Source organism: Rhynchophorus ferrugineus, unplaced genomic scaffold (assembly GCF_030347505.1).
Source record: "Rhynchophorus ferrugineus isolate W39M unplaced genomic scaffold, kcgeb_rfMv2 rfM9, whole genome shotgun sequence".
Classification (NCBI taxonomy): domain Eukaryota; kingdom Metazoa; phylum Arthropoda; class Insecta; order Coleoptera; family Curculionidae; genus Rhynchophorus; species Rhynchophorus ferrugineus.
The window spans coordinates 26,495,887-26,523,289 of record NW_027472588.1 but is presented as its reverse complement, the minus strand read 5'-3'; the positions used below and the strand labels follow the sequence as shown (position 1 = coordinate 26,523,289).

General features: G+C 30.8%; 1 protein-coding gene across 2 annotated transcripts in view; it reads right to left on the bottom strand.

The window, feature by feature from the left end:
* The window catches only part of sens (senseless), a 66,155-nt gene that overhangs the window by 23,277 nt on the left and 15,475 nt on the right, over positions 1–27,403 (bottom strand). For both annotated transcript variants that reach the window (XM_076415435.1, XM_076415436.1), the window contains exons 2-5: positions 21,265–21,479; positions 21,024–21,206; positions 19,504–19,742; positions 4,314–4,464 (exon numbers count right to left, since the gene is read on the bottom strand). In XM_076415435.1, the coding sequence (XP_076271550.1) occupies positions 4,314–4,464; positions 19,504–19,742; positions 21,024–21,206; positions 21,265–21,478 (787 nt within the window). In that variant the 5' untranslated portion in view covers position 21,479. The remainder of the gene's footprint in view (positions 1–4,313; positions 4,465–19,503; positions 19,743–21,023; positions 21,207–21,264; positions 21,480–27,403) is intronic.

Genomic DNA, 27,403 nt, shown 5'->3' with positions numbered 1-27,403 from the left:
GCTTCAAAATCAATTCTTCAAAACTCAATTAGTTCAAGCTTCGAAGGAAAATGATTATAATGTTATATAAACAAGAGCAGAACTGCTGGTGGACCGTACCTCATCCAAAAGAGAGACATCAAAGGTTGTTACTCGTTCCAAAGGTTTGATATTTTACACTTTTGGTTAGATGTGTGTGAAAAAGTTTGGAAGGTATCTTACACCAAGAACAAGACACTGAAATGAACATTTTAGATCATTTCTAAATTTTAACTTTCATATTGAACACATTGAGGTGACAATTTTATTCTGGATATTTTCAATTAAAATATAATAATTAAATAATAAACGTATAATTATTAATTAAGTATTAATTTATTTATTAAAATAGTAGATACATAAATTAATAAATTACAATACTGAATTTGCACAGAGCAATCCTTTGAAAAATCACTCGATATAATTTCGATTTTAAATTTTTTGAAAATAAACAATACGCGTGTACACTTCAAAATTATGCGTTATCGTTTTTTGTTAATATGCAATAACACTTTTACTTCATAGTCCTAGGCTACCCGAATTTCTTCGCGGAGTGGCTTCCAAAGTAGTTTCAAAGCAAGGAAAGAATGCTAAATGTATCGGTATAATTAATAGATAAGATAGAGTAATATAATATATAGATGGATAGGCAATAAGGATAAATATATAGATGAAAATAAATTTAAAATAGATTCACTTTGAGTTAACAAAGTGATTCGGAACATTTTAACAACAAATGGCACACAAATTTTTCACAGACTTTTTCTCTAAATTATACTTATAAACATACCTCACAATTTGCATAAATTTCAAACAAATAATTAAACTTATCTCACAAGCATCTCTTTCTCATAATTCCCATTTATGCATAATTTGACTCATTTAGAAAATATACTTCTCTTTGTTTCAATTTCAATTTTCTATTAATTCTCTCGACTAATTCCGAAAATATTTTTAGAAATTAGATACATTTTGGGCTCATTGTTTCTCATTGGCTGAATACATTTTATTAAATTTTTAATTTCGAAGCTATATGAATCTATAGTGGAAACTAATTTCAGGTGTTTCCTGTTGAAGTATCATAAAATATATTTAATAAGTCTCTCCACAAACAAAATTTATTATGTTCTATTTATTTGCCTATATTTGGACCGATCCATAAAATGGCCCAGCATAGTAAGATCGGCCGTTTGAAGATTATTCAGTGCACAAATTTTCTCTACTGCAGTTTCTCTATGTCAGCCTTAATGACACATAACATCCTTTTTTTGTCGGAAACAAACAATTATATATATTATTACCAAATAATTTTAAATTCGTGTAAAGTGTAGGTTTTGTTCTAACCATGAATAATTTTATGACTTTTTTTAAATAATTATTATTCGATATTGGCTATATTGGTATCCGTCAAATATTCAATTTTCAATATCTAATGATGCAGAATATAGTACTGAACTACCTCTGAGCTATAACCTTTTATTACGAAACGAAACAAATTATTTTTTCAATCAGATTGTTTGCATAAATTCCTATAGGCATTCATATACATGGTTTGCTGTCATTGTTGCATTATAATTATCTATTGAAAAATCTAATTAATAAATCACTTCAGCAACAGGTCTTTGTAACGACGATCCAGAATAATCAATTTTCTATGTAGATGTAACAGACTCATCATTATGTATATGACTAATAACATGTCATGGAACTTTAACTATGTGTTATAGTTCTTGTGGTACCCGATATATTTAGGCAAAAAAAAATCAGGGTTCTAACAACCGACAACTGGCCGCTCTACATCTCTAGATTAACATCCTCGGATTATCTATTACATTATAGTACTAGTTCTAAAACTTATTCCTCCTTCTTATTATCATTTTTCTGATTCTTAATTATTTGCTGTTTTTTCGTATTCTTTCTCTGTATCAACCTCAAACGCATACAATTCTAATTTCAAAATTAATATTTTTTAATCGAATAATAAAATAGTTCAATTCATTACTCTAATTAAACTATTTTGAGAGTCACTACATCTAATAATTATTTAAATATCGTCATTCGCTATTGAAAGAATCATAACCCAAATAAATGTCCCAAACACCTTATAACTCTTACAAATCTACCTAAAATAGAGGAATAAGAATAATTTAGTCTTACCCACTTGCTTCTTTCTTCGTGCTTATCTTTGACAGTGCTGCGTAACTCTGCCACTCAGCTAAACTGTTGAGCTTCTTTAATAACAACACAAAGGACCAAAAATATTCCAATATTCCTCAAATTCTTATCGCGTTCGTTTGTTCACTATTATTTTCTCGCACGCGAATGTTTTCTGGCATATTCTTACACGGCGTGACCGCAACGCTTTGCTAAAGAAGTATCGATATTAAGTTCTCCGATAACGTGTGCCGCGAATCCCGGTCTTCGGCATTAAGCCTACCGACTGGCGAGTGACCAACTCAGAAATCATCCCAGAAGATATCCGGTCTTACACAGCTTGCTTAGTGGCGTGATTCGGATGATTTTCCTTATCGGATTTTGCACTTTCGCCTAATGAACAATCTCACTGTCACAATCACCAGCTGGATTCCAACCCATGGCTATCGGAACAGTAAGACGACCGTACTGGCCACTGTGCGAACCAAGTCAGTTCAAGTAAACTATTATTTATATTATTTGGTTTCCGTCTTGTGTGTTATTCTCAGTTTATTGTTATTTTATATATAAGCTTATATTACCCGAATATATTAATTATTTCTGTTGATTTATATATACCGCTGTGTTATTTTTATTCACTTATTTTACATATAAGTTAATTGTTATATTGTTATTTGTTTCTGCAACGTACAAATTTTAGTTTTATACAGTAGGCAATAAGTAATAAGACACGTTTATCAAACCACTGAACAGGGATTTGGGCAAGTTTAATCCACGCGAGTATCAATTATATTATTTATTTTAATTCTGCAAATTGGATTCAATTCTATAGTCGATTCATTTCATTTTAGATAAAAGTGAGTCTGTAAAAATAAGATTTCAGAGGTATATGTCGCTCCGACGTGTGTTGAGTAGGAAAACCGAACAAGAAACAAAGAAATTTTACTCGACTGAATATTCTGAAATGTGGAAGGATAGCCTTGATAGATAGAAGATAGATAGTGCTAAAAATCACTAAAACTCTTTGGTAAAAATTATAGCATATCTAGATTTACTTGTCATCAATCAGGTATCATAAGATTATGTCAAAGACTGAGGGGCATTTAAAAAGTACTCATTAAAATCTCCTATTGTATGTATATGCTTTTTAACCCTTATATTTCGATAAATAAATTATATTTGCTATCTGACATATCTTATTTTTGCTTCTATAATAAAAAAATATTTCAAAGTTCACAATTTTTATAAATAATCCCTTCGTATTACTTTGTAATGAAATGATTATAAATAAATAAATTATTGCTTTAAAATTTAATATTTTATAATGGTTGTTGGTAATACTTTTAATATATTGTAGAAAATGACATTTGTACTAATAAAATTAATCAAAATTTTTAATCTAATTTAAAGGGATATTTTGAGTCAATTTTTGAACCCAAGAAAAAGAATATATATATATATATATATATATATATATATATATATATATATATATATATATATATATATATATATATATATACGAATAGAAATATACATATACAATTATTGGTAAAGTGGCGTCCCTATGAGTAGATTCTTGTTAATATACATGCTAATTAATCATTTTTATGTTAATTTTTGTTACGCCATGTAACTGTTAACCATGTTATTTACTGTACACAATGTTTAATATGCATCATAGAGAGAGATAGACAGATTATATTTAATGTATAAGTTTTGAAAGAATCGAATTACTAGTTGTTTCTAATTCATACGTGTATGTTTTCCAATATTTATATAAATTACGGTTTACTGTTTGGATTCCCAACTAAAACACAGAGGTCGGAAATGCATAAATAATGACGCGAAGCTTTTCGACGTATAACTAAAGTCATGAAAGTATAAACTTTACGAACATTTATTGTACAGCGCCGCAAGCGAAGGCTTCTAAGTAATCTCGCTTTAAATAATAGAAAAAGAAAACTTTTGCACGATCCATTAATTATTTAAACGACGATCTGTTACCATATCACTGTCCCGTTTAACTGTCAGGTTATGTTTATTCTTGAGTGGTTGGAAAAGTACGATGACTAGGATGGTGTCGTTGTGATTAGAGGGAGGAGAGGATGAATTAAGGATTGTTTGGTGATTCCACTTACCTGTATGGATATAAGTGTGTTTCTTCATATCAGATTTTTGGTGGAACCTTTTACCGCAGTACTGGCAGGGGTACGGCCTCGTGTCCGAATGAATCAGGAGATGTGTAGATAGCGTTGACGACCTTTTGAATGATTTACCACATTGCTGGCACTGAAACAAAAAATTGCATGCTAATTAATAAAAGTTGAACTGAATTATTATCTATTTTGAATAATTAATATATCATTTAAAGATTATGTTTATCATTTTACAACATTCTTTAGCAATAATAAATTAGTACAATTTCTAAATCAGTAATTATTATATGATTACTTCTTATTAAATCTGTAGCTATATGTTTCTTGCATATAATTGATGTAAAAGATTACAAAAAGTATTTTATTGTATTTTTTTATAAACCTGAAGAGGAAAATTCTTCCTGTATTCTAAAATATTTATGCTAACGTATTTGGAACCGATATATAGTTTATTCAAAGTTTTTTAAGTAATGCATCATGGACATTTGTGACATCCAAATATTGCAATGTTGCCGCATCGACTCTGAGTTTTAGTTCAGTTTGGCTTTGACATAAAAACAATTCTAGTCTAAATAATATAATTGAACAAAAATGTTATCAAATATAATTTATTAATTATTAACATTATATTATATCTAAAAACTACAGTTAGTTATACAGTTAATTATATATCACTATTGCTTTCTAGAATTTTTAATACATCTGACAGCCGGTCGCCGTCTGGTTGTCAGATGTACGCTAAATTATTCAAAATATTAGTTATAATTACTACAGGTTATAAACAGGCAAACATTATTTTAGCCCTCTATTTTGATAAATTTTAAGTCGCTCCGTAATATAACATATTACTTTGTTTGAAAATGCCAAAAACAATAGATATTCAGGGTCACAAATTCATTGCGGCTTTAATAGGTTATTTCGAAAACGAACTAGATAATGGAGGCCCCCTTTTGCTAGTAGATTGCGTTAGAGAGTTAATTATTGATGATATTAAATAATATAAGTCTCTACAATTTTATTTCAAATGTTCTTTAGCGGGTTGCTGCCGCTCTAAATATTAGTATATGTACTGTGAATAACACCGCTTATAAAATGAAGAACAATACGTTAGATTCACCCAAGAAAACCCCTCTACATACAAAGTGGGTGACGAATCCTAACCATCTTGATATTGGCTCTATTCGAGACCAAATATACGAAATGTATAAGAGCAGTAAGTACACAAACTATTTTATAAATATAAACACAACTTAATAACATTATTTTAGGGAAAATTAACTGTCTGAAAAGTATATATAAAATAATTAGGGACATGCAGCTTTTTGAGGGATGTAAGATCTCCTTTTATACACTCTTACAGGGCATAGGGTTTAAATGGTGTAAAGATAACCAGGATAACTCGGAGAGGTTTAATAGAACTTCCAGACATTACCTTGAAAATAATTAATTTTTTAAAGGCATAAAATAACACCAAGGAAGATAAACTATTTGAATTTGTATATCTTGATGAAACTTGGATATTTCAAAACAGTTCATTGTGGTACTCTTGGCAACACGGTAACAAAAAAAGTGTAAAGACAATAAAAATTGATAGAAAAAGGTAAAAGTTACAATAGCAGTCAATTAGGTTTTGTTGATCATTATATTTATTAATAATTAGTTGCAGATATATTGCTGGTCGAGAAGTATATTCCATCAAAAACTGTTTCGAAATGTGGAAGAAAGCATTGTCAACCATAACACCTTGGGTTTGGATGGACTCGATGAGACATACAGAGGAATTAATTGATAAATGATGGAATTGTGAATGTGTTTCAGACAGATTAGAAATTAACAGTTTAGTGATTGAATTGGAAAATGAGTGGGAAAGTGACTGAAGGAAACTTTCAGGATATGTGATAATGATGTGCAATGCTAGAAATTCCTGAGACAGAGTGATGAGACTGGAAACAAATATAGAGGAGATAATAAAGCTGTTTTCTTTTGAACTTATTCAATAGACGATGGGGATCAGCTTATTTATCAAGAAAATAATAAAAATTTTAAGAAAATTGACAGAATAATACTGAATTGGCGATTGTTCGGCATCACTCAAAACGTTCCTTGGCTTTGTTTAATATTAAATCAATTTCTAGCCTGTGCATCTTTGGCACAATCATCGCAATTCAGAGTCTAATAACACTAAGCACGTACCAAATTTCTGTAAACTAACCAAATCTAATTGGATTTTTGGGAAAACTTGGAAAAGTATTCTATATATGTTGCTCTTGAAAATTCTAGTAGAAACTGTATAATACAGGAGGTTGTCAAGGGCAAATTGGTTCGCACCAAGGTACAATAGATACAGACAAATAATTTTAAAACTGTAAGCTCTCCAGATGATAGCACTAAAAAAATTAGTAGTATATGGTGTATAGTAGGAAGTATATGGTGGCATGATGTGTTCCACATCACTTTAGCTTTATATTTGGACTCAGAATAATGACAAGTTTTTTTTTATAAATATTACTACATGTATTAAGATTAACAAAATATTATGTAAAATGACAATCACAAAACAGCATTTAAGTCGTCTACGAAAATTTTAAAACAAACCTCGTTAACTTACAAATCATTGTTTTTGAAGAACTAGATATTATTTCAATTTGAATGTTTATAGTCCCTTTTAAGTGTAATTGAATACCAACTATAGACTTTCTGCTGTTGTTATACATTTTATATGACTTGCAGTTAAAGAACAATTTAAATTTTCGTTCTGTTCTTATGAAAGATGACGAAGAATCATCCTTGACTTGAATTCATTGAACACGGTAGAAGAAAAAACTGACTTTTATATCTGAAAAATAGCTTGAATAATAAATATTGACCCAAATCCGATGTGAATTAATTACTACAATTAAAAAGATAAATATTATATAACTTTTTTCCGATTCTATTAAAAAAATCAAGCACAATACCAGAGAAACTTTTCACCGATATAAGATATAATTTTCACTCCCTATTTTACCCAGTATTATAATTAGTATTTTTGGATTTTAACGGTGTTGCGTGTCGGTATTTCGGACAAATTATTTATTCTTTTCCTTGGTGACAATTAACGGTAACATTTATTTTCTTTTCGTTCGACGCTCTTATTATTCAATCCCAATGAAAAGAAATAGTAATAAAAAAAAACTAAAATTAATCCTGCCGATTCCCGGCCACAATCGTGTTTTTACCCATTAATTATTTGTGGTTTTATCCATGGGGCTGTGTTGTCCTTCTACCTTGGGTGTCTTTAAGTTATACGTTTAAAGGCAACTAAGTGGCGTATTTCTGTTTTTTAATTGTCAGTCTGATGTGATTACTGTTTTATAATTAGTAATAGCGCAGGTTCTTTGTTTTCGTTTTTGTCTTGGAAACGTTCATTGTCACGACATAATGAATTAAAAATCGTGTAAAATAATTGGCGGTGTTTTTATGGTTGCTACTTGTGTCCTATTAGAATTACTTATTGTTGAGTTCTGAAATGTTGTTATGAATTTACTGGTTTTATTGTATATTACTGGTTTATGTACATATATATATATATATATATATATATATATATATATATATATATATATATATATATATATATATATATATATATATATATATATATATATATATATATATATATATATATATATATATATATATATCTAAGATAAGATTTATCAGCTAATAAAGCCTATTTTGGACTTAAGGGGTGCAAATATAGGATTGCACTAACTAACTGACTACCAAACCAACGCAGTCAAATCAAAATTCTTCGATTGATTACCAGTCCTTATCGCTATTAAAGTAAATGAGTAATAAGTAGATTTCGCCTTAAAACATGAAAGAACGTTTTTAAATGAGAATAAAGTGGAAGCTATATAACTAGTGGACACTACGTTGTTGTGTGATGTGTCGTTTGCATCTCAAGTGGTCAGAATGGCTTGCTCCAGTTTTAATTCTTTATAAACTTTTTAAACAAAAAATAGACTCATAATTCCCCATAATTCAGCCGTGTTCGTTTAAATTAAAACGTTAAAATTTAATTTAAATTTTATCTTTAAAAATTGTTTAGAAAACGACGTTGAATAAGTAATATAAGTATTTAGAATTATGAAATAATATATATGACGTTGTTGATATGCGCAACAATATTAGCAACAGAATAATATTTTTTTCTTAAATAATGAACATTTGTGTATATTGTCGTTTATTTATGTAACATCCTGGTTTATTACCTGTAATCATAAAAGGTTTAATATAGTACAAAACGTGAGATAAGAGCAAAATATTATCTTTTGTCTAGATTTTTTGATTAATATAGATTTCCTTTGATCATCTCTGGTATCTTCCGTGATATCGAAATATCAGATACCAACAATTTTCGGCAAGTTTTCGTTTTTTATGAATTAAAAATGAAACGAAAATCACCGAGTGTTGTAAAACCGTCAAAAAATTGAGTGTTAAAATCGTTAGACCGTTAGAGTAGATACATTTGTATCGGTTACGGTACTACCTGCCATGATAAGCGTAAGTCATATAAGACGATATGGCAATGTATACGAGGGTTTCTATTAGTATTTCTGAAAGATCGGAATTGATTTTTTTTAAATATTCCCTTATTAAAATCAAGGTACTCTTCCATGTGTTGGAACCAATTTTCGTAATGCTTTTTCCACTCCATATCAACGGCTTCTTCTGACCAACTACGTAAAGTTCACACTACCAACACCAAAAATATAGAGAACCTTCTTGTATAAAATTCTGTTAAGATACGAGTATTATTATAAATCAAACTAATGAAGTGCGGCTTCAGTATGAAATTGGTTACAAATGTAGCCTATGCGATTTAATACACAGTAACAAAATCTGTTGTAAATTCTTTAAAATTAATTTATAGGTCTGATAGTTAATTCTTTACTTAAGATTTTGAAAATAGTCTGAAAAAAGCCGTTCCACTTATCCACTTCTTATATAATATTCAAATACTGTCAAAAAGGTGTTATAGCTTAACGTTTTTTGTTATACTTGGTATTAAAAAAGAGTTTGTAGAGGTTTATCTATAATAATATACAAAATAAATTAAAAACAAGCTCAATATTTGAAAATCGTTATAATTTGATAATAAATCATCAAATCAATGATGTTTGTTAAACGTTCGTGTAAATATTTATGTTGCACCATGTCCTATCCCCACTTCCGCGACCAATACTTTCGAAGCGATAGATTCTTCGGTTGGACGGTTCTTTCTCTCTCTTTTTGGATGTATTCACCGCCCATTGGAAAGTAGTTCACCGAATCGATCGTTAGGTTTACTGAACACTTACAAGATTTTCATTTAAGGTCTTTATTATCCGCATAGAGCTGCTTATTGAGCTATAAATAATGCACGGCCGACTCAAACTTTACTAAAGGCTAAATTTACGACATTAAATCCACATCATGTTTATTCAGTGGCGTTTCGAGCCCGATGCGCTTGATAACAGTGTTTTGTTTCCAATCGCTGGGATTTGTCGTTTAGTAATGTTGACATGGTGATTTTAATCAGAAATTTGATAGTCCAGGTAAAAATTATTATTTATTATTAATACTATTAATTTTTATTTACTGAAAATTCCTTTATTTAAATATTTTTATTGATTTTTTTATGTTAATTATACGTTAAAGTCTCTTTTTTACCTACCAGAGTTTTTCTGGAGTAAAATGTATACAATTTTTAAAAGCCGGAGATACGAAATAATATGAACAGCATGCAATATAGTACATCTTGTTACATTTTAGCAGAACTCTTTTCATGTAAATGATGCGAAGCTTATACATTGCTCAGTTTACACGCAAAGTTTTGCAGACTATATTTCAGTTTATTATATGCTTTGTTCTGATGGTTGCTCTTCTGTTAAGCTGCGAAAGAAGTGTAATAATTGGAAGAATGAGATAACGCCCGATAAATCACCGTTTCATATTATTTGATACATCCCTTATATATTGATTTTCATGTATTTACTCTATATGTTTTATTTTTTAATCAATATGTTTTTTATCTAATAAAACTTAGTTTTTTAAATTAGATCAATTGATAGCATTTTAGTGTTATATTTTAAAATATCAAGAAATGTTTAATGAGAAGTATTGTCCATTCATGTAATATTTATTACATTTTTAGCATTTCGATTTTATTTCTTATGTTACTTTTATGAATACTACGTTAATATATTTGTAATTATATCAGATTTTGTTGTAGTTAACATTTATCCAGTTAAAGCAGAATGATGTTTAAATTCAAAAATATAAATTATGGTTAATGCTCAACCGCTGCTTGTATTATCGAAATATTGAAATTAACAATCAATTAAAAACTTGCTTTCTCTTTTGTCGGTGAAGCAATATTTCACTAGTCAATTTTCTAAAATGTGTTTCCATTTTTCTGAATAACAACAGTTCGTTAACTCACACTTAATGCTGTTGTCAGTTGTACTGTTGGCTTGGTTTTTACGTAATTATCTTATTTATTATGAATTTAGAGTCTAATGGTATTAGATGAAAGCAATTATTAATAATAATAAACGATATATCAAATTATTAAGTTTTAAGTTTTATTACACTTTTACAGAATCTTAGAATTTATTAGTGTTCAGATCTCTTTTCTATTTTACCCTATAAATTCCCATGAATTCCCGAACGAACGAGTTTTAATAAAATGTGACATACAGTGTTGGAAGTTAAATTAAAGAAGCCTTTTCTTGTTCTTACTTTCACTTACTAAAATCTCGCAGTTAGGCATTTGACCACCAAAACAAGACGATGAGGCACACACTGATTTACATCCAATATATTCAGGAGTCCCACATGGTAGTGTACTGGGTTCGATATTACATCTCCTATATACAGCTGAGCTACCGACTACAAAAACTACTATTGTGGCAACACATGCAGACGACACGTCGATGAAATGACGATCCAATAACGATTTATCCTCCAAATACACTTAAATAAAATACAACTGATAAAATTTGTAATGAAAACATGGCGAATGAAAGAAAATGAAAAAAAAATTCTCTTAGGAAGTAGATGCTACATTTCTTAGCATGGATCTACCATATACATGAAATTTGGATTTAAATTAAATCAATTGTATTGGCTCATCCAAATCCAAGTTATCATTACATAACAAGGTACTGCTGTATGAAAAAGTTCTTCAACTTATTTGGTCATATGGAATCTATCTATATGGTACTCATCATTACCGGTTCCAAAATAAAGTGTATTGTTAATATTCGCTAATGTAGCAATACAATAATAAGAAGTTCAATTCAAAGGGTTTGTGTTTATTAAGTACTTCGAAAGAGTGTTAGCGCGCTTCACCGTGCTTTCTAATCAAATAATTATGCAAAGAGATAGTGAAGTCTGTAGACTAAAAGGCCTAACGCCATCCAATGTGATTAATGGACAAAGAATAAGCTATTTTACGTAGGATCACTTAATGAAGTGATTTTCTACGTGATATATTACCTAGCTATCATAAGAAACATTTATTGCCCAATGGGCTGATTTTTGAACCACTATTGGTAATAAAAGAAAAAAGATTTTACGTATGTCGATATCTGTAAATCATATTAATATATTTATGGAGATAGAAATAATATAAGTATTAATAACAATTACTGAATTAACACAACTAGTTGCTTTATACGTACTATGTAGAACTTTGATACTAATAAACTTTTATAGAACTATTTTATACCAAATGTTAATGTTAAATATAGAAAAAAAAAGTTTAATTATAATTTTCATAATTTTTGTTGTTTTACTTTGTTTATATTTTTATAGGTTTATTACCCCTATAATATTATTTACATTAATAATACTAAGATTTCTTTTGAAAATAATTTAAATTTTTTCTAGTACACCGCTTTGAAATAAACTATATTTCTAGTGATATTTATTGAATAATTATTGAATGAAGATAATATAATGATGATATTCATTTAATAAAAGTATTTGTAAATAAAGAATATATACTGTTTGCTTCTGAAGATGTTTCCAGGTGTTTACGTGAACGCCAATCAGAACTGGTTTGTTGTTCGTCAAACGTAAAAATTTCGATAGCAAAGATGATATCACCCTAGCCAGTTGGCAATTGTTGCATAGCAAAGTTGGCGAAGTTCTTAAAAATCTGACATAGTTCATCTCACTACATTTACACGGAGTTTATTTAAACATAAAACAGATTTCAACCACGTACCCTAAATCTGATACCAAAAAGGCCGATATTTGAGTTTCACTTGAATTAACAGTGAATAGTCTAATGGACCCAGTTTGCGCTTGTGAGTCGCTATTGATGCAGAAGTAAATAGTGCAAATATTAAAGGGAATGAGCTTGGTGTGGTATACTATGAGCTGATAAAACTATGGAAACCGTTTAAGCTGAGCACTGCACAAAAAACCATCGGAATACGAGCAAAAGTTCAACAATCTTATTTTTTAGAATTACAACACTCGACTGCATGTTTCAAAACGCGATGAAAACATACTTCGAAATGTTAAAATGGTAAATACGACCCCACTGGCCGTATTCTTCAGACCTTGGTCCTTCTGATTAATACTTGTTCCAACATATGAGTCGTGACCTGTCTGAGCAGCGATTAACTGATTATAAAGATGACTAAAATAATTGGTCGATTCGTGGATAGTCTAATAATATATGTTTTGTTCGAGATGGATTCCGTAAATTGCTTGAAATATGAGAAAAAGTTGCGGCTCTCAGACAATGGCAAATACTTCGAGTTAAATACGTTTGTATCGACCTTGAGGCATGTCGAATTTTACATCGTGGAATAATTATCTACAAAATACCCAGAAATATAATCCCAGATGTTGAACACGGGCGGGGTGCCAGCAGCGCCAACTAGAACCCGATAACCAATAGCTGGCAACCCCGAGACGTTTATCTGGGATGTTATTGAAGGGTATTTCCAATCATTCAGTTACCAACCATTGTTTGGTTTTAGACGTGCCACCATCGACTGCCCAAGGCTCGTCACCAAGTAACACCACCGAGCCACATCATTTACCCTAAACGTTGTACCGATTTTTCACAATAAAGCTTCAAATCAAAAAAAACTGTATACATTTGATTATTAGCAATTGTAATTTATGATTGCTTGGAAAAGTACATGGAAATATGAATTTTAATATATTTTTTTTAGACAATATAGAGTTTTCTGAACATACTCGTAATTTTGTTAATATATACGTTTTAAAGCAGGTTAGTCGATTTCTGGTCGGACCACCACTGCCCTCAAGAATCACGAGTGGACTTTGTAGTTGTAATGATCCGGCCAGTCCTCGACTAATGTCTCAAATAAATAATGCATCGGGAAACTAATCGAACACTGTTCATTAAATCTAAGCATATATTTTTGTTCATTTGGCATTCTCAAACTTGCCGTAATGGATTCAATTATGAAAGTTTGATGTTGTCGGTTATTGATCCTCGATATTAACTTAATGTTTTCCCTCGTCCTGTCATTCACTATTGCCGCGATGACTAACACTTTCGCGGCATTATTTATTAATGAATCTAACGTTTTCGAGAGCATTATATTCGATATTTTGAACTGTCGCCTTTTTTATGTCGATATGTCACTTTAAAGTTCTTATAAAAGAATTAGATGAAAGAAACACCCAATACCATACATTCAGGCCAAAATCCGAGAGAACATTTAAATTCGTATTAAAAGGATTACATCACGGGACGGACTTTAACACCATCAAGGTAGCACTAGCTGAAAAAGGCCACGAGGTCGTAAATATTCACAATATACGACATCACACGACAAAAAAACCTCTGCCTATGTTTTATATAGACATAAAACCTAATGGAAACAATAAGGCGGTGTATGAAATCACCAAATTGGAAAATAATATTATTAAATGCGAACCACCACATATAAAAAGAATTATACCACAATGCACAAGGTGTCAAGCGCACGGGCACACAAAGACTTACTGTCGCAAATCATATAGATGCGTAAAATGTGCAGGAGAACATAAGACAGGAGATTGTACTCGTAAAGTTCGCGATGAAAAAGTGAAATGTGTCAACTGTAACGGAAATCATCCAGCGAACTACAAGGGTTGCGCAGTTCACAAGCAACTACAGCAGAAACTCTATCCTGCCTTAAGGGAAAAAAGGCATCAACAAAAACAATCCACTACTACCAATCTACCACTACCCAACAGAACAAGTCAACCAGACATAACTTATGCCCAAATAGTTGAAAATTGTTCAGCACAAAAACGAGAGACAATATCTCAACCTACTGAAACTAGCAACATCTCAAGATTAGAAAATATGATGGCCAAACTAATGGATCAAATGAGTACGATGCTTGGTCTACTCACAACCGTCGTAAGCAAACTTGCCTAATGCCTGAAACCAATAGCTACAAAATCGCCGTCTGGAATGCCAATGGGCTCCAACAACATGCCAGGGAACTAAAAATGTTCGTAATTGAACAAAATATTGACGTTATGATGGTTTCCGAAACACACTTTACGGACAAAAATTATTTGAAAGTTCCTAAATATAAGCTTTATCATACAAATCACCCTGATAATAAAGCACATGGAGGTACAGCCATAATAATTCGAGATGATATAAAGCATTTCGAAAAAGAAAAATTCCGCAAAGACTACCTGCAAGCCACCAGTATAACCATAGAGGAAGCCCATGGACCATTAACAATTTCTGCGATTTATTGCCCACCCAAACATAACAACAAGGCAGAACAATTTCAAGAATTCTTCCGTACGCTAGGTAATAGATTTATAGCAGGAGGAGATTATAATGCAAAACATTTAATGTGGGGTTCAAGAATAATAACCTCAAAAGGTAGAGAACTGCTCAAAGCCATAAGGATAGATAACTTACAACATATCTCTACTGGTGAACCAACATATTGGCCTTCAGACAGAAATAAAAAACCAGATACAATAGATTTCTGTATTACAAAAAATATTGATCCAAAAAAGTGTCAAGCAGAATCATGTTTCGACCTGTCTTCTGATCATTCACCAATAATAGTAACAATTTCTTCAAAAATTACCATCAAAGATAAACCCCCTTCTCTGTGCAATAATAGAACTAACTGGCCCTCATTTAGAGAAAACTTAGACCAAAATATCTCTCTAAACTTACCGTTACAAACTGAAATGGATATAGAAATAGCAGCAATAAATCTTACAAAAAATATACAGGAGGCAGCATATTCCGCGACTCCCAACATTGAAACATTTCCAAGAAAAAATACACATATATCATGTACAATACAGAAAAAGATAGCAGAAAAAAGAAAGTTACGACGAAATTGGCAACAGCAAAGGACTGAAGAGAATAAAAGAAAATTTAATAGGGCCATAAAAGAGCTGAGAGATCTAATCCAAATCGAACAGAACCAAGGCATTCAAGAATACCTAGAAAACTTAACATCAACTGAGGCTACAGACTATTCGTTGTGGAAAGCAACAAAAAAGCTTAGGAGATCCCAGCAGCATAACCCACCTATTAAAACAAGCGAAAATAATTGGGCGAGAAGCAATAAAGAGAAGGCCGACATTTTCTCAAAACACTTAAAAAATGTTTTTAAACCTTTCCAGTCTCAGCTACATAAAGATGACGAAAATAAAATTACTAGCTTTCTAGATTCGCCATTTCAAATGGATTTACCGCACGAGAAATTAACGGTCAAAAAAGTTAAACATACAATAATGAGAGAGATTAATATTAAAAAAGCTCCTGGTTATGACTTAATTACTGGCAAAATTTTAAAAGAACTATCAGAAAAGGCTATAAAACTATTAACATATATATTTAATGCTATGCTACGAATTAATTACTTCCCTAGTATCTGGAAAGTAGCTAAAATATTAATGATACTTAAACCAGGAAAAATACCAGAAGATGTGACCTCCTACCGACCTATAAGTTTATTACCAATAATCTCGAAAGTTTTCGAGAAGTTATACATAAAAAAACTAAACTATATAATAGAAAAAAGAAAAATTATTCCAGAACATCAGTTTGGCTTTCGCAATAAGCATGGGACTATAGAACAAGTGCATAGACTTGTAAACCAAATAAACGCTGACCTAAATGCCAAAAGATATTGTTCGGCTGCTTTCCTAGACATATCTCAGGCTTTTGACAAAGTATGGCATACGGGCTTGCAGGTTAAACTAAAGAAACTTCTCCCTCATCCGGACTATCAGTTACTAAAATCGTATCTCACTGACAGACATTTTATTGTAAATCAAGGCGATGAACATACCGAATTAAATCCCATATATTCAGGAGTTCCGCAAGGTAGTGTACTGGGTCCAGTACTGTATCTTCTGTATACGGCTGATCTGCCCACCACAAAAATAACTACTGTGGCAACATATGCAGACGATACAGCAATATTAGCATCCCATGAAGATCCAGTCACAGCATCAATAAACCTACAAACCCACCTGGAGCAAATACAATTATGGTTGAAGACATGGCGCATTAAAGCCAATGAATCAAAATCCACGCATATAACGTTTACCCTGCGTAGAAGAACATGTCCACCAGTAAATATCAATCATCGCCAACTCCCCCAAGCAGACCATGTTAAATATCTTGGTATGCATTTAGATCGACGCCTAACCTGGAAGAAGCACATACTCTCTAAACGGAAACAACTAGGACTAAAATTATATCACATGTATTGGCTCATTGGGCGCAAATCCAAGTTATCATTAGATAACAAGGTATTGCTGTATGAGTCTATACTCAAGCCCATTTGGACATATGGAATTCAACTATGGGGTACCGCTAGCAAATCCAATATATCCATCATTCAACGGTTCCAAAATAAGGTGTTGCGTGCCATTGTTGATGCTCCGTACTATATTTCAAATAAAGTGATACAACGCGATATTCCTCTAGAACCTATAACGAGTGTAATCCAACGTGTTTGTGTGAAGTACTTCGAAAGAGTGTCAGTGCATCCCAATGTACTCGCTAATCAGCTAAATATGCGACGTGATAGTGAAGTGCGTAGACTAAAACGTTTAACACCATCTGATCTGATTACTGGACATATGTAGAGTTTAGAATAAGCATTAGAATAAGACTAATTAATTAAGATAATATTTTATACAGAAGATTGCTTAATGAAGTGATTTTCTACATGCCATGTATATATAATATAAACAGAAGAAATACTTATTGCCAATAGGGCAGATTGTGGACTCACGAAGAGTAATAATAAAAAAAAAAAAAATATGTCACATAACTCAGCCTATTATATATTAGAATACCTGTTGAAGCTATAAATGTAATCTGTACCAAGGAACTCATAATTCTATTTATTTAGATTTATTTTTTATTTATTCTTTAGTGAAATACCTAAAAATCGGACGTGGCTCATGTAACAAATGAGCTCATCTCAAAAATGCTGACCTATTTACAGATTGGTGGTAAAAAACTCTCTTCTCTAGTTGTAGACTATAAAATATATTAGATCCAGACGGCATTGATGCAGTTATATTAGAGATTGCTAGAATATATAATTGAAAAACTAGAATCACCAGTGGATGTGAGGAAAACACCATTTCGGTGGTCTGCAGAGATTATATAGGCCATAGTTTAGAATGACCATTAAGGGAAACACTTCAGTAGATAGAATAGGGCAAGCAGTGCGTCATTTTAGGAGTTTATTACTAGATATTAGATTATTAGGCTAATACTACTGACGATTTAAAAATATAAAGCAGTTTCAGTTTCAGTTCGACTAGTTGATTTTATATTTCTCAGTTTTACACAATAGTTTTAGTACATATCTTTATGGTAAGTAGGTTTATGATATACCATTTATTCATTATCTATTTTTGTATCTATTGGTGTTCTATAATTATTTTTTGAATGAAACTTTTTAATAATATTATGAGGTATATTATTTTCTCCTTTAGATTTTAAAAATTGTTGCCTTTTATCCATAATTTTTTTTTTGAACAACAACCACATGATAAGATAAGGTTAAAATATCTGAAATATTAACATTTTCTCCAACGATAAGTTTAGATATGTTTTACTGGAGTGTATTTACAGCTTGCTGAGTGGCTATAATGCTTACTAATGAGAAGATCGTAGTGCATTAAGTAATTGTTTTGTATAGAATATAATTTTAGATTAATACATTAGTTATTCAGTCATTAGTCTAAAAATACCACAGGACCAAAATTTTGTATCTATTGGTGTTCTCTGATTATTTTTTAAATAAAATTTTTAATAATATTATTAGGTACATTCTTTTCTCCTTTAGATTTTAAAAAGTATTGCCTTTTATTCATAATTCTTTTGAACAAGAACCACATGATGATTTAAGATATCTCAAACAATGACATTTTTCTCCAACGATAAGTTTTAGATATGTTTTAGTGGAGTGTATTTACAGCTCGTTGAATGGCTATAATGCTTAATAATAAGAAGATCGTAGTGCATTAAGTAATTAGTTTGCACAGGATATAATTTTAGATTAGAATATTAGACATCCAAGTAAGAAATACATTAGTTATTTAGTCATTAGTCTAAAAATACCATAGTTTATTACAAATCAAATTGACATTAAAATGATGGTAATAACATAATGACTTCCTATAATGTCGTTTTTTATTGGTATTTGTCTGATATTTAAATTAATTTTTTTAAGTTCAACTTATGTAATTCAAATGAGTGAACGACGTTTTAATATAGACTTCTAAGCAGGTGGTTCCCCATTACCATTGTGTCTTACTAACAGTTTTTTAAAATTTTTTGCATAATAAATTTTAAAATATGCATTTTTATTCATTTTTTAAGTTGTTAAAAAATTATTTATAATTTTTAAATGTATGAGAAATATTATTCGTTAGACAACTAACAATCTCGACTAGTTTTTAATATAACATATTTTCAATTTTATAAATTTTGCATTTATAATTGTCAAAATTTTAAATAACAAACCTGCACTTTAATCATAATTTTAACTTAATGGTTCTTTAAACATTGTTGAAGCTTTTACAGAAAGATTGAAATTGTTAATTGGGATTGAAACAATTAGATATAAGTAAGTAAAAAGATACTTACTGTAAATTGCTTGTCACCTGTCGGACCTCCGTTGCTTATTCTTGCATGTATATCACGGTCTTGTTCCCAGTTCCATTGCGTGTTGAATAGCTTTACTGGAGTCATACCGGTTAGAGAGATAGGTGGATCAGGTCTTGATTCCATGTTTCTGCTCTCTTGCTCACATATACTTGCTGGCGACCAGATACTGTGCGTTCTCGTTCTACCTTTCAAAGATAGATTCAGGGGTGCATCATCATCTATAACAAAAATTAATATATTCATTATAATCGTAAGATTTTTTTAATCAGATTACAAATTAAATAGTACAAGAAGTTAGTTATAATAATATCCTGGAGTCTGGAAAAAGTTCGGTACGTTTTACTAGTAGAAGTAAATTGTTTTATTTTCGCAATATTTTTACCAAAAGGTGATATTTCCAACGAGATTAACTGCATCCATCAGAGAATACGCCCCGAACTATTTTCTAGGCCCAATATTTATTATAATTTTATTAGTTAGGTGCCATAGATTGGTAAACACCGAAAAGATACAATTTATTAAAAGTGAGTAAATGAATTATTTAGTTTAAGGTAACCAGCTCTACATTGTAGCAAAAAATACTATACTATGACGCAAATCAGCAATCAAAATTTAATAATAGCCTATATTATGACCGGTATAAATGGTCTGATATATCAACAACAAAGGAAACATTACTTGGAATATATGGTAATAACATAGTCATTATGGCATAAGCTATAGAAACCGTACAAGTGGCGGTCAACAAGATTTATCTGTGGATTGAACTAAATTAATAGAATGATAAATACAATTAAATGAAAATTAATAGTTTGAAATTTGTCTATGTCAATTAGCGCCGAAGTGATAAAAATCTAATTATATGAAATAAGGGATACCAGATATCTTGGGTTAAATTGGATACATCACGTTGGATAAGAAGCAGAGCAGATTAAAGTCAAAATGCACTGGTTACTTGGAATATATTTCCAACTTAACTTAAGATCAAAAAGGCAAGTTGAGCAACATAGGATTTAGTGTCGATATATAAAATATAAGTAAGTCATCACTTGAGGCTTGCATAAAAGTAAGAAGCTGAAGAGTTCTGCTCCTCAACTCCGAAGCAGGTTTGTGTTCAGAAATTGGTTTGTAAAATGTTGAACATGAGATTGTAGAGCACTAATTGTAGACTTGTTAGAAAAAGTATATTGGGGTTGTAGGAAAGTAGATTGTCAGTAAATGGTGATCTTTTTTTAATGATTAATTGTGCACAATAGAATAGAAATAGAAAAGTAATAATTAGATATTGGTCATTCTGGTGGATGAAAAATTCTATTCTATTATTTTAATTTTTAATTTTTAAAATACACAACAAAAAGCTGAAAAGGAAAGAGCGCAGTGATAAAGTAAAAAATAATGATTGATTAAATATGTATCTTTCATTAAAAACAAATTGTCAAGAAGTAACAAGTAATCTGAAGGGGTTTGTAATTTAATGATAGTATTGTTCTATAACTTACCAACTTTTGCATTTTCAGGTACATATCCGGTATCACTGGAAGTAGCTTGATCGGGACTAAGAGACTCCGGTCTGGTCACTGGACTATATGGTAGGAATAATCCAGGTATTGTATACCACATATACGGAGGATAGTTTGGGACAGATTGCCGTATGGAATTTGCGTACATAAGTGCTCCCATGTCTGCAAAATATACATTATTTTCACATTTAATTGATATGCTTTTTAAACACAAACTTACTAGATAGATAGTTCCTATTTAAGTCTTTAGGATAAACTAATGAGAACGCACTATGACGTGAAACTGAATTTTCTGGTGTATGTGGAGGTGAAGGGCTAGAACTAGAACTTCTACTTGATATTCCGGCCGCAGCGCTACTCGTGGGACTACATGGCGATGATCTTGGAGGTGATTCATCGGCATCGCCGTCATAAAGCCTCGATATTCTCGGCATCCTGAAACACAAAGAACATTTTCATTGAATTACTTGTGGAAAATTATTTGCGGAAATAATGTGCATTTGAATTTGTTTCTGGAATAGTTAATAAATTGATTTAGGGTATAGGCAAAATAATATGAATATCATGCCAATATATAACATCTTGTTGTATGTTTCATGAGCGATGGTATCCGTGGATTTAATGTCATTAGACAGTATAAACAACACATAGTAGAACATCATCGACGTAAAGTAATAGAAACCCAAAGTTAACAGACAAAGGTCCATGAACATAAAAAGGATTGTGGTTAGACAGCATAAACATGTTGCGACAAAAGCAGTACGATGGGAGCTTCATAAAGACACTCATGGAAGGGCTGCGATCGTGAAATCCTTTATAACGGAAGCCAAATTAAATAAAAGGTCGTAAATAAATAAGTCGTTGCGAGCATATTATGTTATGTTATAACTTAACGTCTTAAGATGTTATTAAACGTTGAATTTGCAATTGCATTCTAATCAGTATTCATTATTTCTATAAACATATTTGCAGCAAGCTAATATTGAAAATAATTATTTGTTATTAGTTAAGAAATTTCTTTATTATTTATGTTGAAAAATCAGAAGATATACAACAATACCATTATTTCATCTTACTATTTTTTGATATAAATAACTGTCAAGAAAAATTTTAGAGAGTAACTTTTGAAAATATAATTAACAATATTATTATAATATAATTGTGTCTTCCTGCACATCATAATTGTCGGTTTTGGCTTTGACTTTGAACAATGATTAAAATGTGGCAATTGACTGGAAATGACATTTTAAACCCTTTTAACAAAGCGTTTGTATTGTTCGCTTGCTAAAAAAATAATTTTCTATGGCGTATTGTGACTGTCGATGAAACGTCGATCAACTACTATAATACCAAGAGGAAAAAGTCAAGTTATGAAATTTTGTTGAGCATATGGTGGGATCAGCAAGGCATGGGGTATGACAAATTGCTAAAATCGACTGAAACTGTTACTATAAATAACCTACTAACTAATAAACTACTAACCTCAATTAATGAGACTTATTGAAGACTTTCATGACAACTTATTGAAGAATACAAGAGTTATACAACCTTACGATTTTTTATTTTTACATTTTTTTAAATAATTAGCAGTATTATTATAATATATTATAATATAATTGGGTGTTATTGCTTCAAATTAAAATCTTTATAATTAGTGATTATGTTCTCAGTCATTAACTATATGAGTAAATGAATTTGATTAAAATAAAGCTACAATTCAATGATTGACGATAAGAATAAACATTGAATTAAGGATGAAATAAATAGTCATTCAAGTAATGAACTTGTAAGATACAATAAATTCAGCGAAACTATCAATAATAGCATTTTCCTTTTTGTTTAATGGATCTATCTGTATTAGACGGCGTTGTACGTGTGTTGTAGCGTGTGCGCTTCATCGTCATCATCGCAGTATAATCAAAGCAACTAATGTCCATTTCCCATACATACCCTCCCCCCATTACATCGCAACAATTACAGTGACAATCTCGGGGATCAATGAACGAAATCGTCGAACGTTGCGTGATTGGAGACCCCGTCGACCTAGGGGAGGTAGGTGGGAGGCCACCGAATCGTCCTAGCTGGTCGCAAATTGATTTATAATCCTTCCTCGCCGGACAATATTCCAAATGGACCCGCGACGGTTTTTTCGACGCGTCATTCGCGTCAACCTTTATTCCATGCAACGATGTTATTTAACACGAACAATGTACGGTTTGTAACAGTCATTTGGGCGTTTTCTAAATAAACCCATCAGTTTCCGTGCCATAGTTGACATCTGATGGTTAATTGGCTTAACAATATTTCACCAAATTATCAGTAATACAGTTTTTCATGTAAATTCATTAACTCGCTCAAATAGATCAGTGGTACCACTGTTGATATTTCTTAATATATTAAATACTTCAATGCTATTCATTTCTTATTCATTATGTTTTGTTAAATTGCATAAAAATTTAACGTTTTTCTTCATCACAAGCTTTATTGGAAAAATCGAAAAAATTTATTTTATTCAAGCAATTATTTAACAATAGCCGCTACTTCGTCCATCTTCCAGGCAATTTATCGATTCCATGTTAAAAGAACGATGTATCATCTGAGGCTATCCATGAATAGACCCATTTTTGGTATCTTGGTAAGAAGTGATGCTCAGATAGGCGATGATTTATATGCCAAAATAAGTAATAATCAGAAGGAGCAAGTTCTGGATAATATGGCGGGTAGAGGATCTCTTCTCATTTTAAAGATTCCAAGATTGAGGCTATATTGTCGAGCGTTGTTATGCTGAAGAATAACATTGTTGTGTCTTTGCTCGCATTTCGTGTAGTGCACGGCTCAAACGCATCAATTATCGATAGCGGATCTCATTGATAGATTCATTAGGTTTTAGAAGCTCTTATAATACCACACTAAGATTATTCCGTCACGTAACTACAGAAAATTAATTTGGAGCCATGGTTATTAAAGCTTGACGGTGATGTTGATACCATGTGGTTCTCATATGTATTTTTTTGCTTCGAATCGATCTATTTTTTATCACCAGTAACAATACAATGCAAGAAATCATTTCGATTATTTTGTTGAAACTACATTTCACACATAACCAAATTAGTTTTTGTATTATTCCCATGTTCTTCAAACAATTGGAAGCGCTTTCTTGTGTTACCCACAGCAATTCTGCATATTCTTATTAGGTTTTACATGGATTATCGTCGAGTAATGCCTAATTATTTGGCTCTTCAGAGCGCCCTTTGCCTTCGGTGTCCAAATAACCACTTTTAAAACGTAGAAACCAGTATTCACAATGTTGAAATCAATCAATGTATACAGACGTTAATTGAAAGAATACCCAAATGCAATTTTATTTTTGATATTACTACTGCCGGGTTCATTAAATACTTTTACAAAATAAATAAAATTTCAAATGTCGGGTTTGGTTTCAGTGATTTAAAACTGATGCTTTTAATGTCAGTGATAAAGAACGGTTTGAATGAACGGCCGAATAAACCGAACAAGTTGAAATGCAATGAATTGCAATACTTATTTGACGAATACCCAGTTCAAACGCTTAAAGAATTATTAAATCGCTTAAAGTTAGACGCATTAACTATTTACCAGACGTTTATATGCGGTGAGAGTGATCCAAAACGAGGGAGAACATGCTACTACACAAATTGACTGAAAATGCCGTTTTGGACTTCCAGGCTTCATTAATTGACAGCCAAAAATAATATTTTTCTATGGCGTATTATGCCTGACGATGAAAAGTGGATCTACTACAATTCTAATCACAATAACTCATAGGTTAGTCCAGATATAATGCCTTCTGATTACTATTTGATCAGGCCGATACTGTAAGGCTTATCTGGCACACGGTTTCTATATGCTGAAGAAGTGTGAAAATGGATCTTTAATTAAGTAACTGTCACAGCAGCATAGTTTTTTGACATGGTATCGACAATTTACCAGAAAATTATAAAAAAGTTGTAGAAAATGATGGAACATATATTGATAGAAATATAGTGTACCTGTTTTTCTCAACAGGCACACAGAGAAAAATGATGATTCATACATGCAAGCATCTTCAATTGATACAATTGATACTGAATAATTCAGTTAAAGAAATATGAAGCTGACCGCTGTGGACGCCCAAATCAACAGTTAAGAAAGACAACGAAAAGTTCATAAGTAGCTTTGGGAAATTGCAGAATTAGAAAGAGAAGTTTCTAGATATAGTTGACATTTTAAAGGTGCCAAGAAGTTAGTATTTTGTCAATTTGACACATATATACATTCGACCATACATAATTTGTCTTTGTAATTGTATATGAGGCCACGTTTACTCATATCCTACCAAAAATCAAAAAATATACAATAAAAAATTACATCAGAAGTAACATAAGCTCAGAAGAGAGCAATATATTTTGCCATTAAAATGAATGGTTTTAAAGGACAGGAAACTTACTAAATACATTATTAAGTAAATGCTGTGATACAAGAAATAATAATAATATACAAGAATAATAATATCTTAGATACGAAGCAATTAAATCCCTTTTCTAAAAGTGACAGGATATTTTCTGTGAGATAGTATCAGTATGTCCAGTAATGTTGAACATTACTTTCTCCGATATATATATATATATATATATATATATATATATATATATATTATAGATATGGTGTTCTATGTTAACATTCATTATGTTTGATTTCTTTTTTTCTCAGTCTAAATATTTTAAGTAAGTATAAGTAAGTTTAATGTAACTAAATAATTAAAAATGTAGATAGATAAAAGCCATATATATATATATATATATATAACATAAAGTAAAGCCATGTAAAGACAAAATGAAATTTTATTATTCATTATATATATATATATATATATATATATATATATATATATATATATATATATATATATATATATATATATATATATATGGGTCTCTCAGTTCGATTCATGAGGAACTAATAAATTAATTGACCGTATTCAATCAAAAATATATTGAAAAGTATTTGTATGTATCATTTTTCTACCCGCGGAAATAACCGCAGAAAAGAAAAGAGTTTCAGAGAGAAAACAAGTTTCTTAAAATCCTTCTCCAGTAGGTTCCATTCTAAACATTATCTAAAACAGTGAATAATATAACTTAAACTACAGCACGACAATATACGCTAAATACAGACATTCTAAAACAAAATTAGTCGATTTATATAGTTGATTATTTGGGCAGTTGGAGCATGATTAATTTGGTAATGGTAAAAAAACATCAAAAATTATGAAAGAGTTTGAATAATATTGTTAAAGCAAAATTAAATTTCAAGACGCTTTTATTAACAACTGGAGATTTTTAAATTATTTAATATTTTATTATGAATATAATACTAGTAGAACTATAATAAATTTATTTTAAACATCGTGATTTGAAACAAGCTACACGATGATTATTTATAATAATTATGTATAATCTATTTATTACAACATACAGATATTTTGAGATAGCTCAAATCAAACTTAAGTTATTTTATATTTAATTGATCACTTGTACACTAAGTTCATTGAAATGAAATGGAAATTGCTGTAAAATGAAAAAATATAATTGTATTATGGTAGCTATTATCTCTTGAGCTAGAAGCTGGAGAGCTAAATCTTAAAAATAAGTTGGATGAAATATTTTGTTCTTTAATATACTGATTTTATCGATTATTTTTGGTGATTTCAGACGTCTTTGCAAAGATTGCTCTTAAAATTTACAGTAATAACTTAAGTTTTTTTGCTTTACCACATTGGGATGAATACACGAGTATAATACACTTTGCAGACCCAAAAATATTGTCTCTAACATTGTTTTTTGTTGATTGATTTGGCTGGCCTATTTCAGGATCGAAATATTTCGTATCTACGTTTTAAAATGATTTTTTTCCCTAAATTTAATTAAATGAATTCGAAAAATTGCAATAGATGCGATTGAGTTGAGTATTTAAGAAAAATAATGGTTGCAACTTTCCAGATTATATTATAAATAACATAGAAAAATATAGTTGGTTTTAAAATTCAATCAATTAGACTGTCGTATTCCAAGTGTCATGGATTATGTAAATATTTTTGCAGTAAGACACAAGGAAAGTATCCATTCCCATGTTAACGCCAAAGTGTTCTAACTCTCGGATAATATTAAACGAGGACGAAGAATCAAACGTGTGATCTTGTGTGGTTGTATACTGTACTGTACTAAATGGTACAAACACTAACGTAACTTTTATTTTATTAGAGACTAAGTAAGGACAGTGGGCCTTCTTAGGTAAGTATCCAGTTTCAAGTCACTGTAGAAACAAATTGTAAGTTGTCGGCA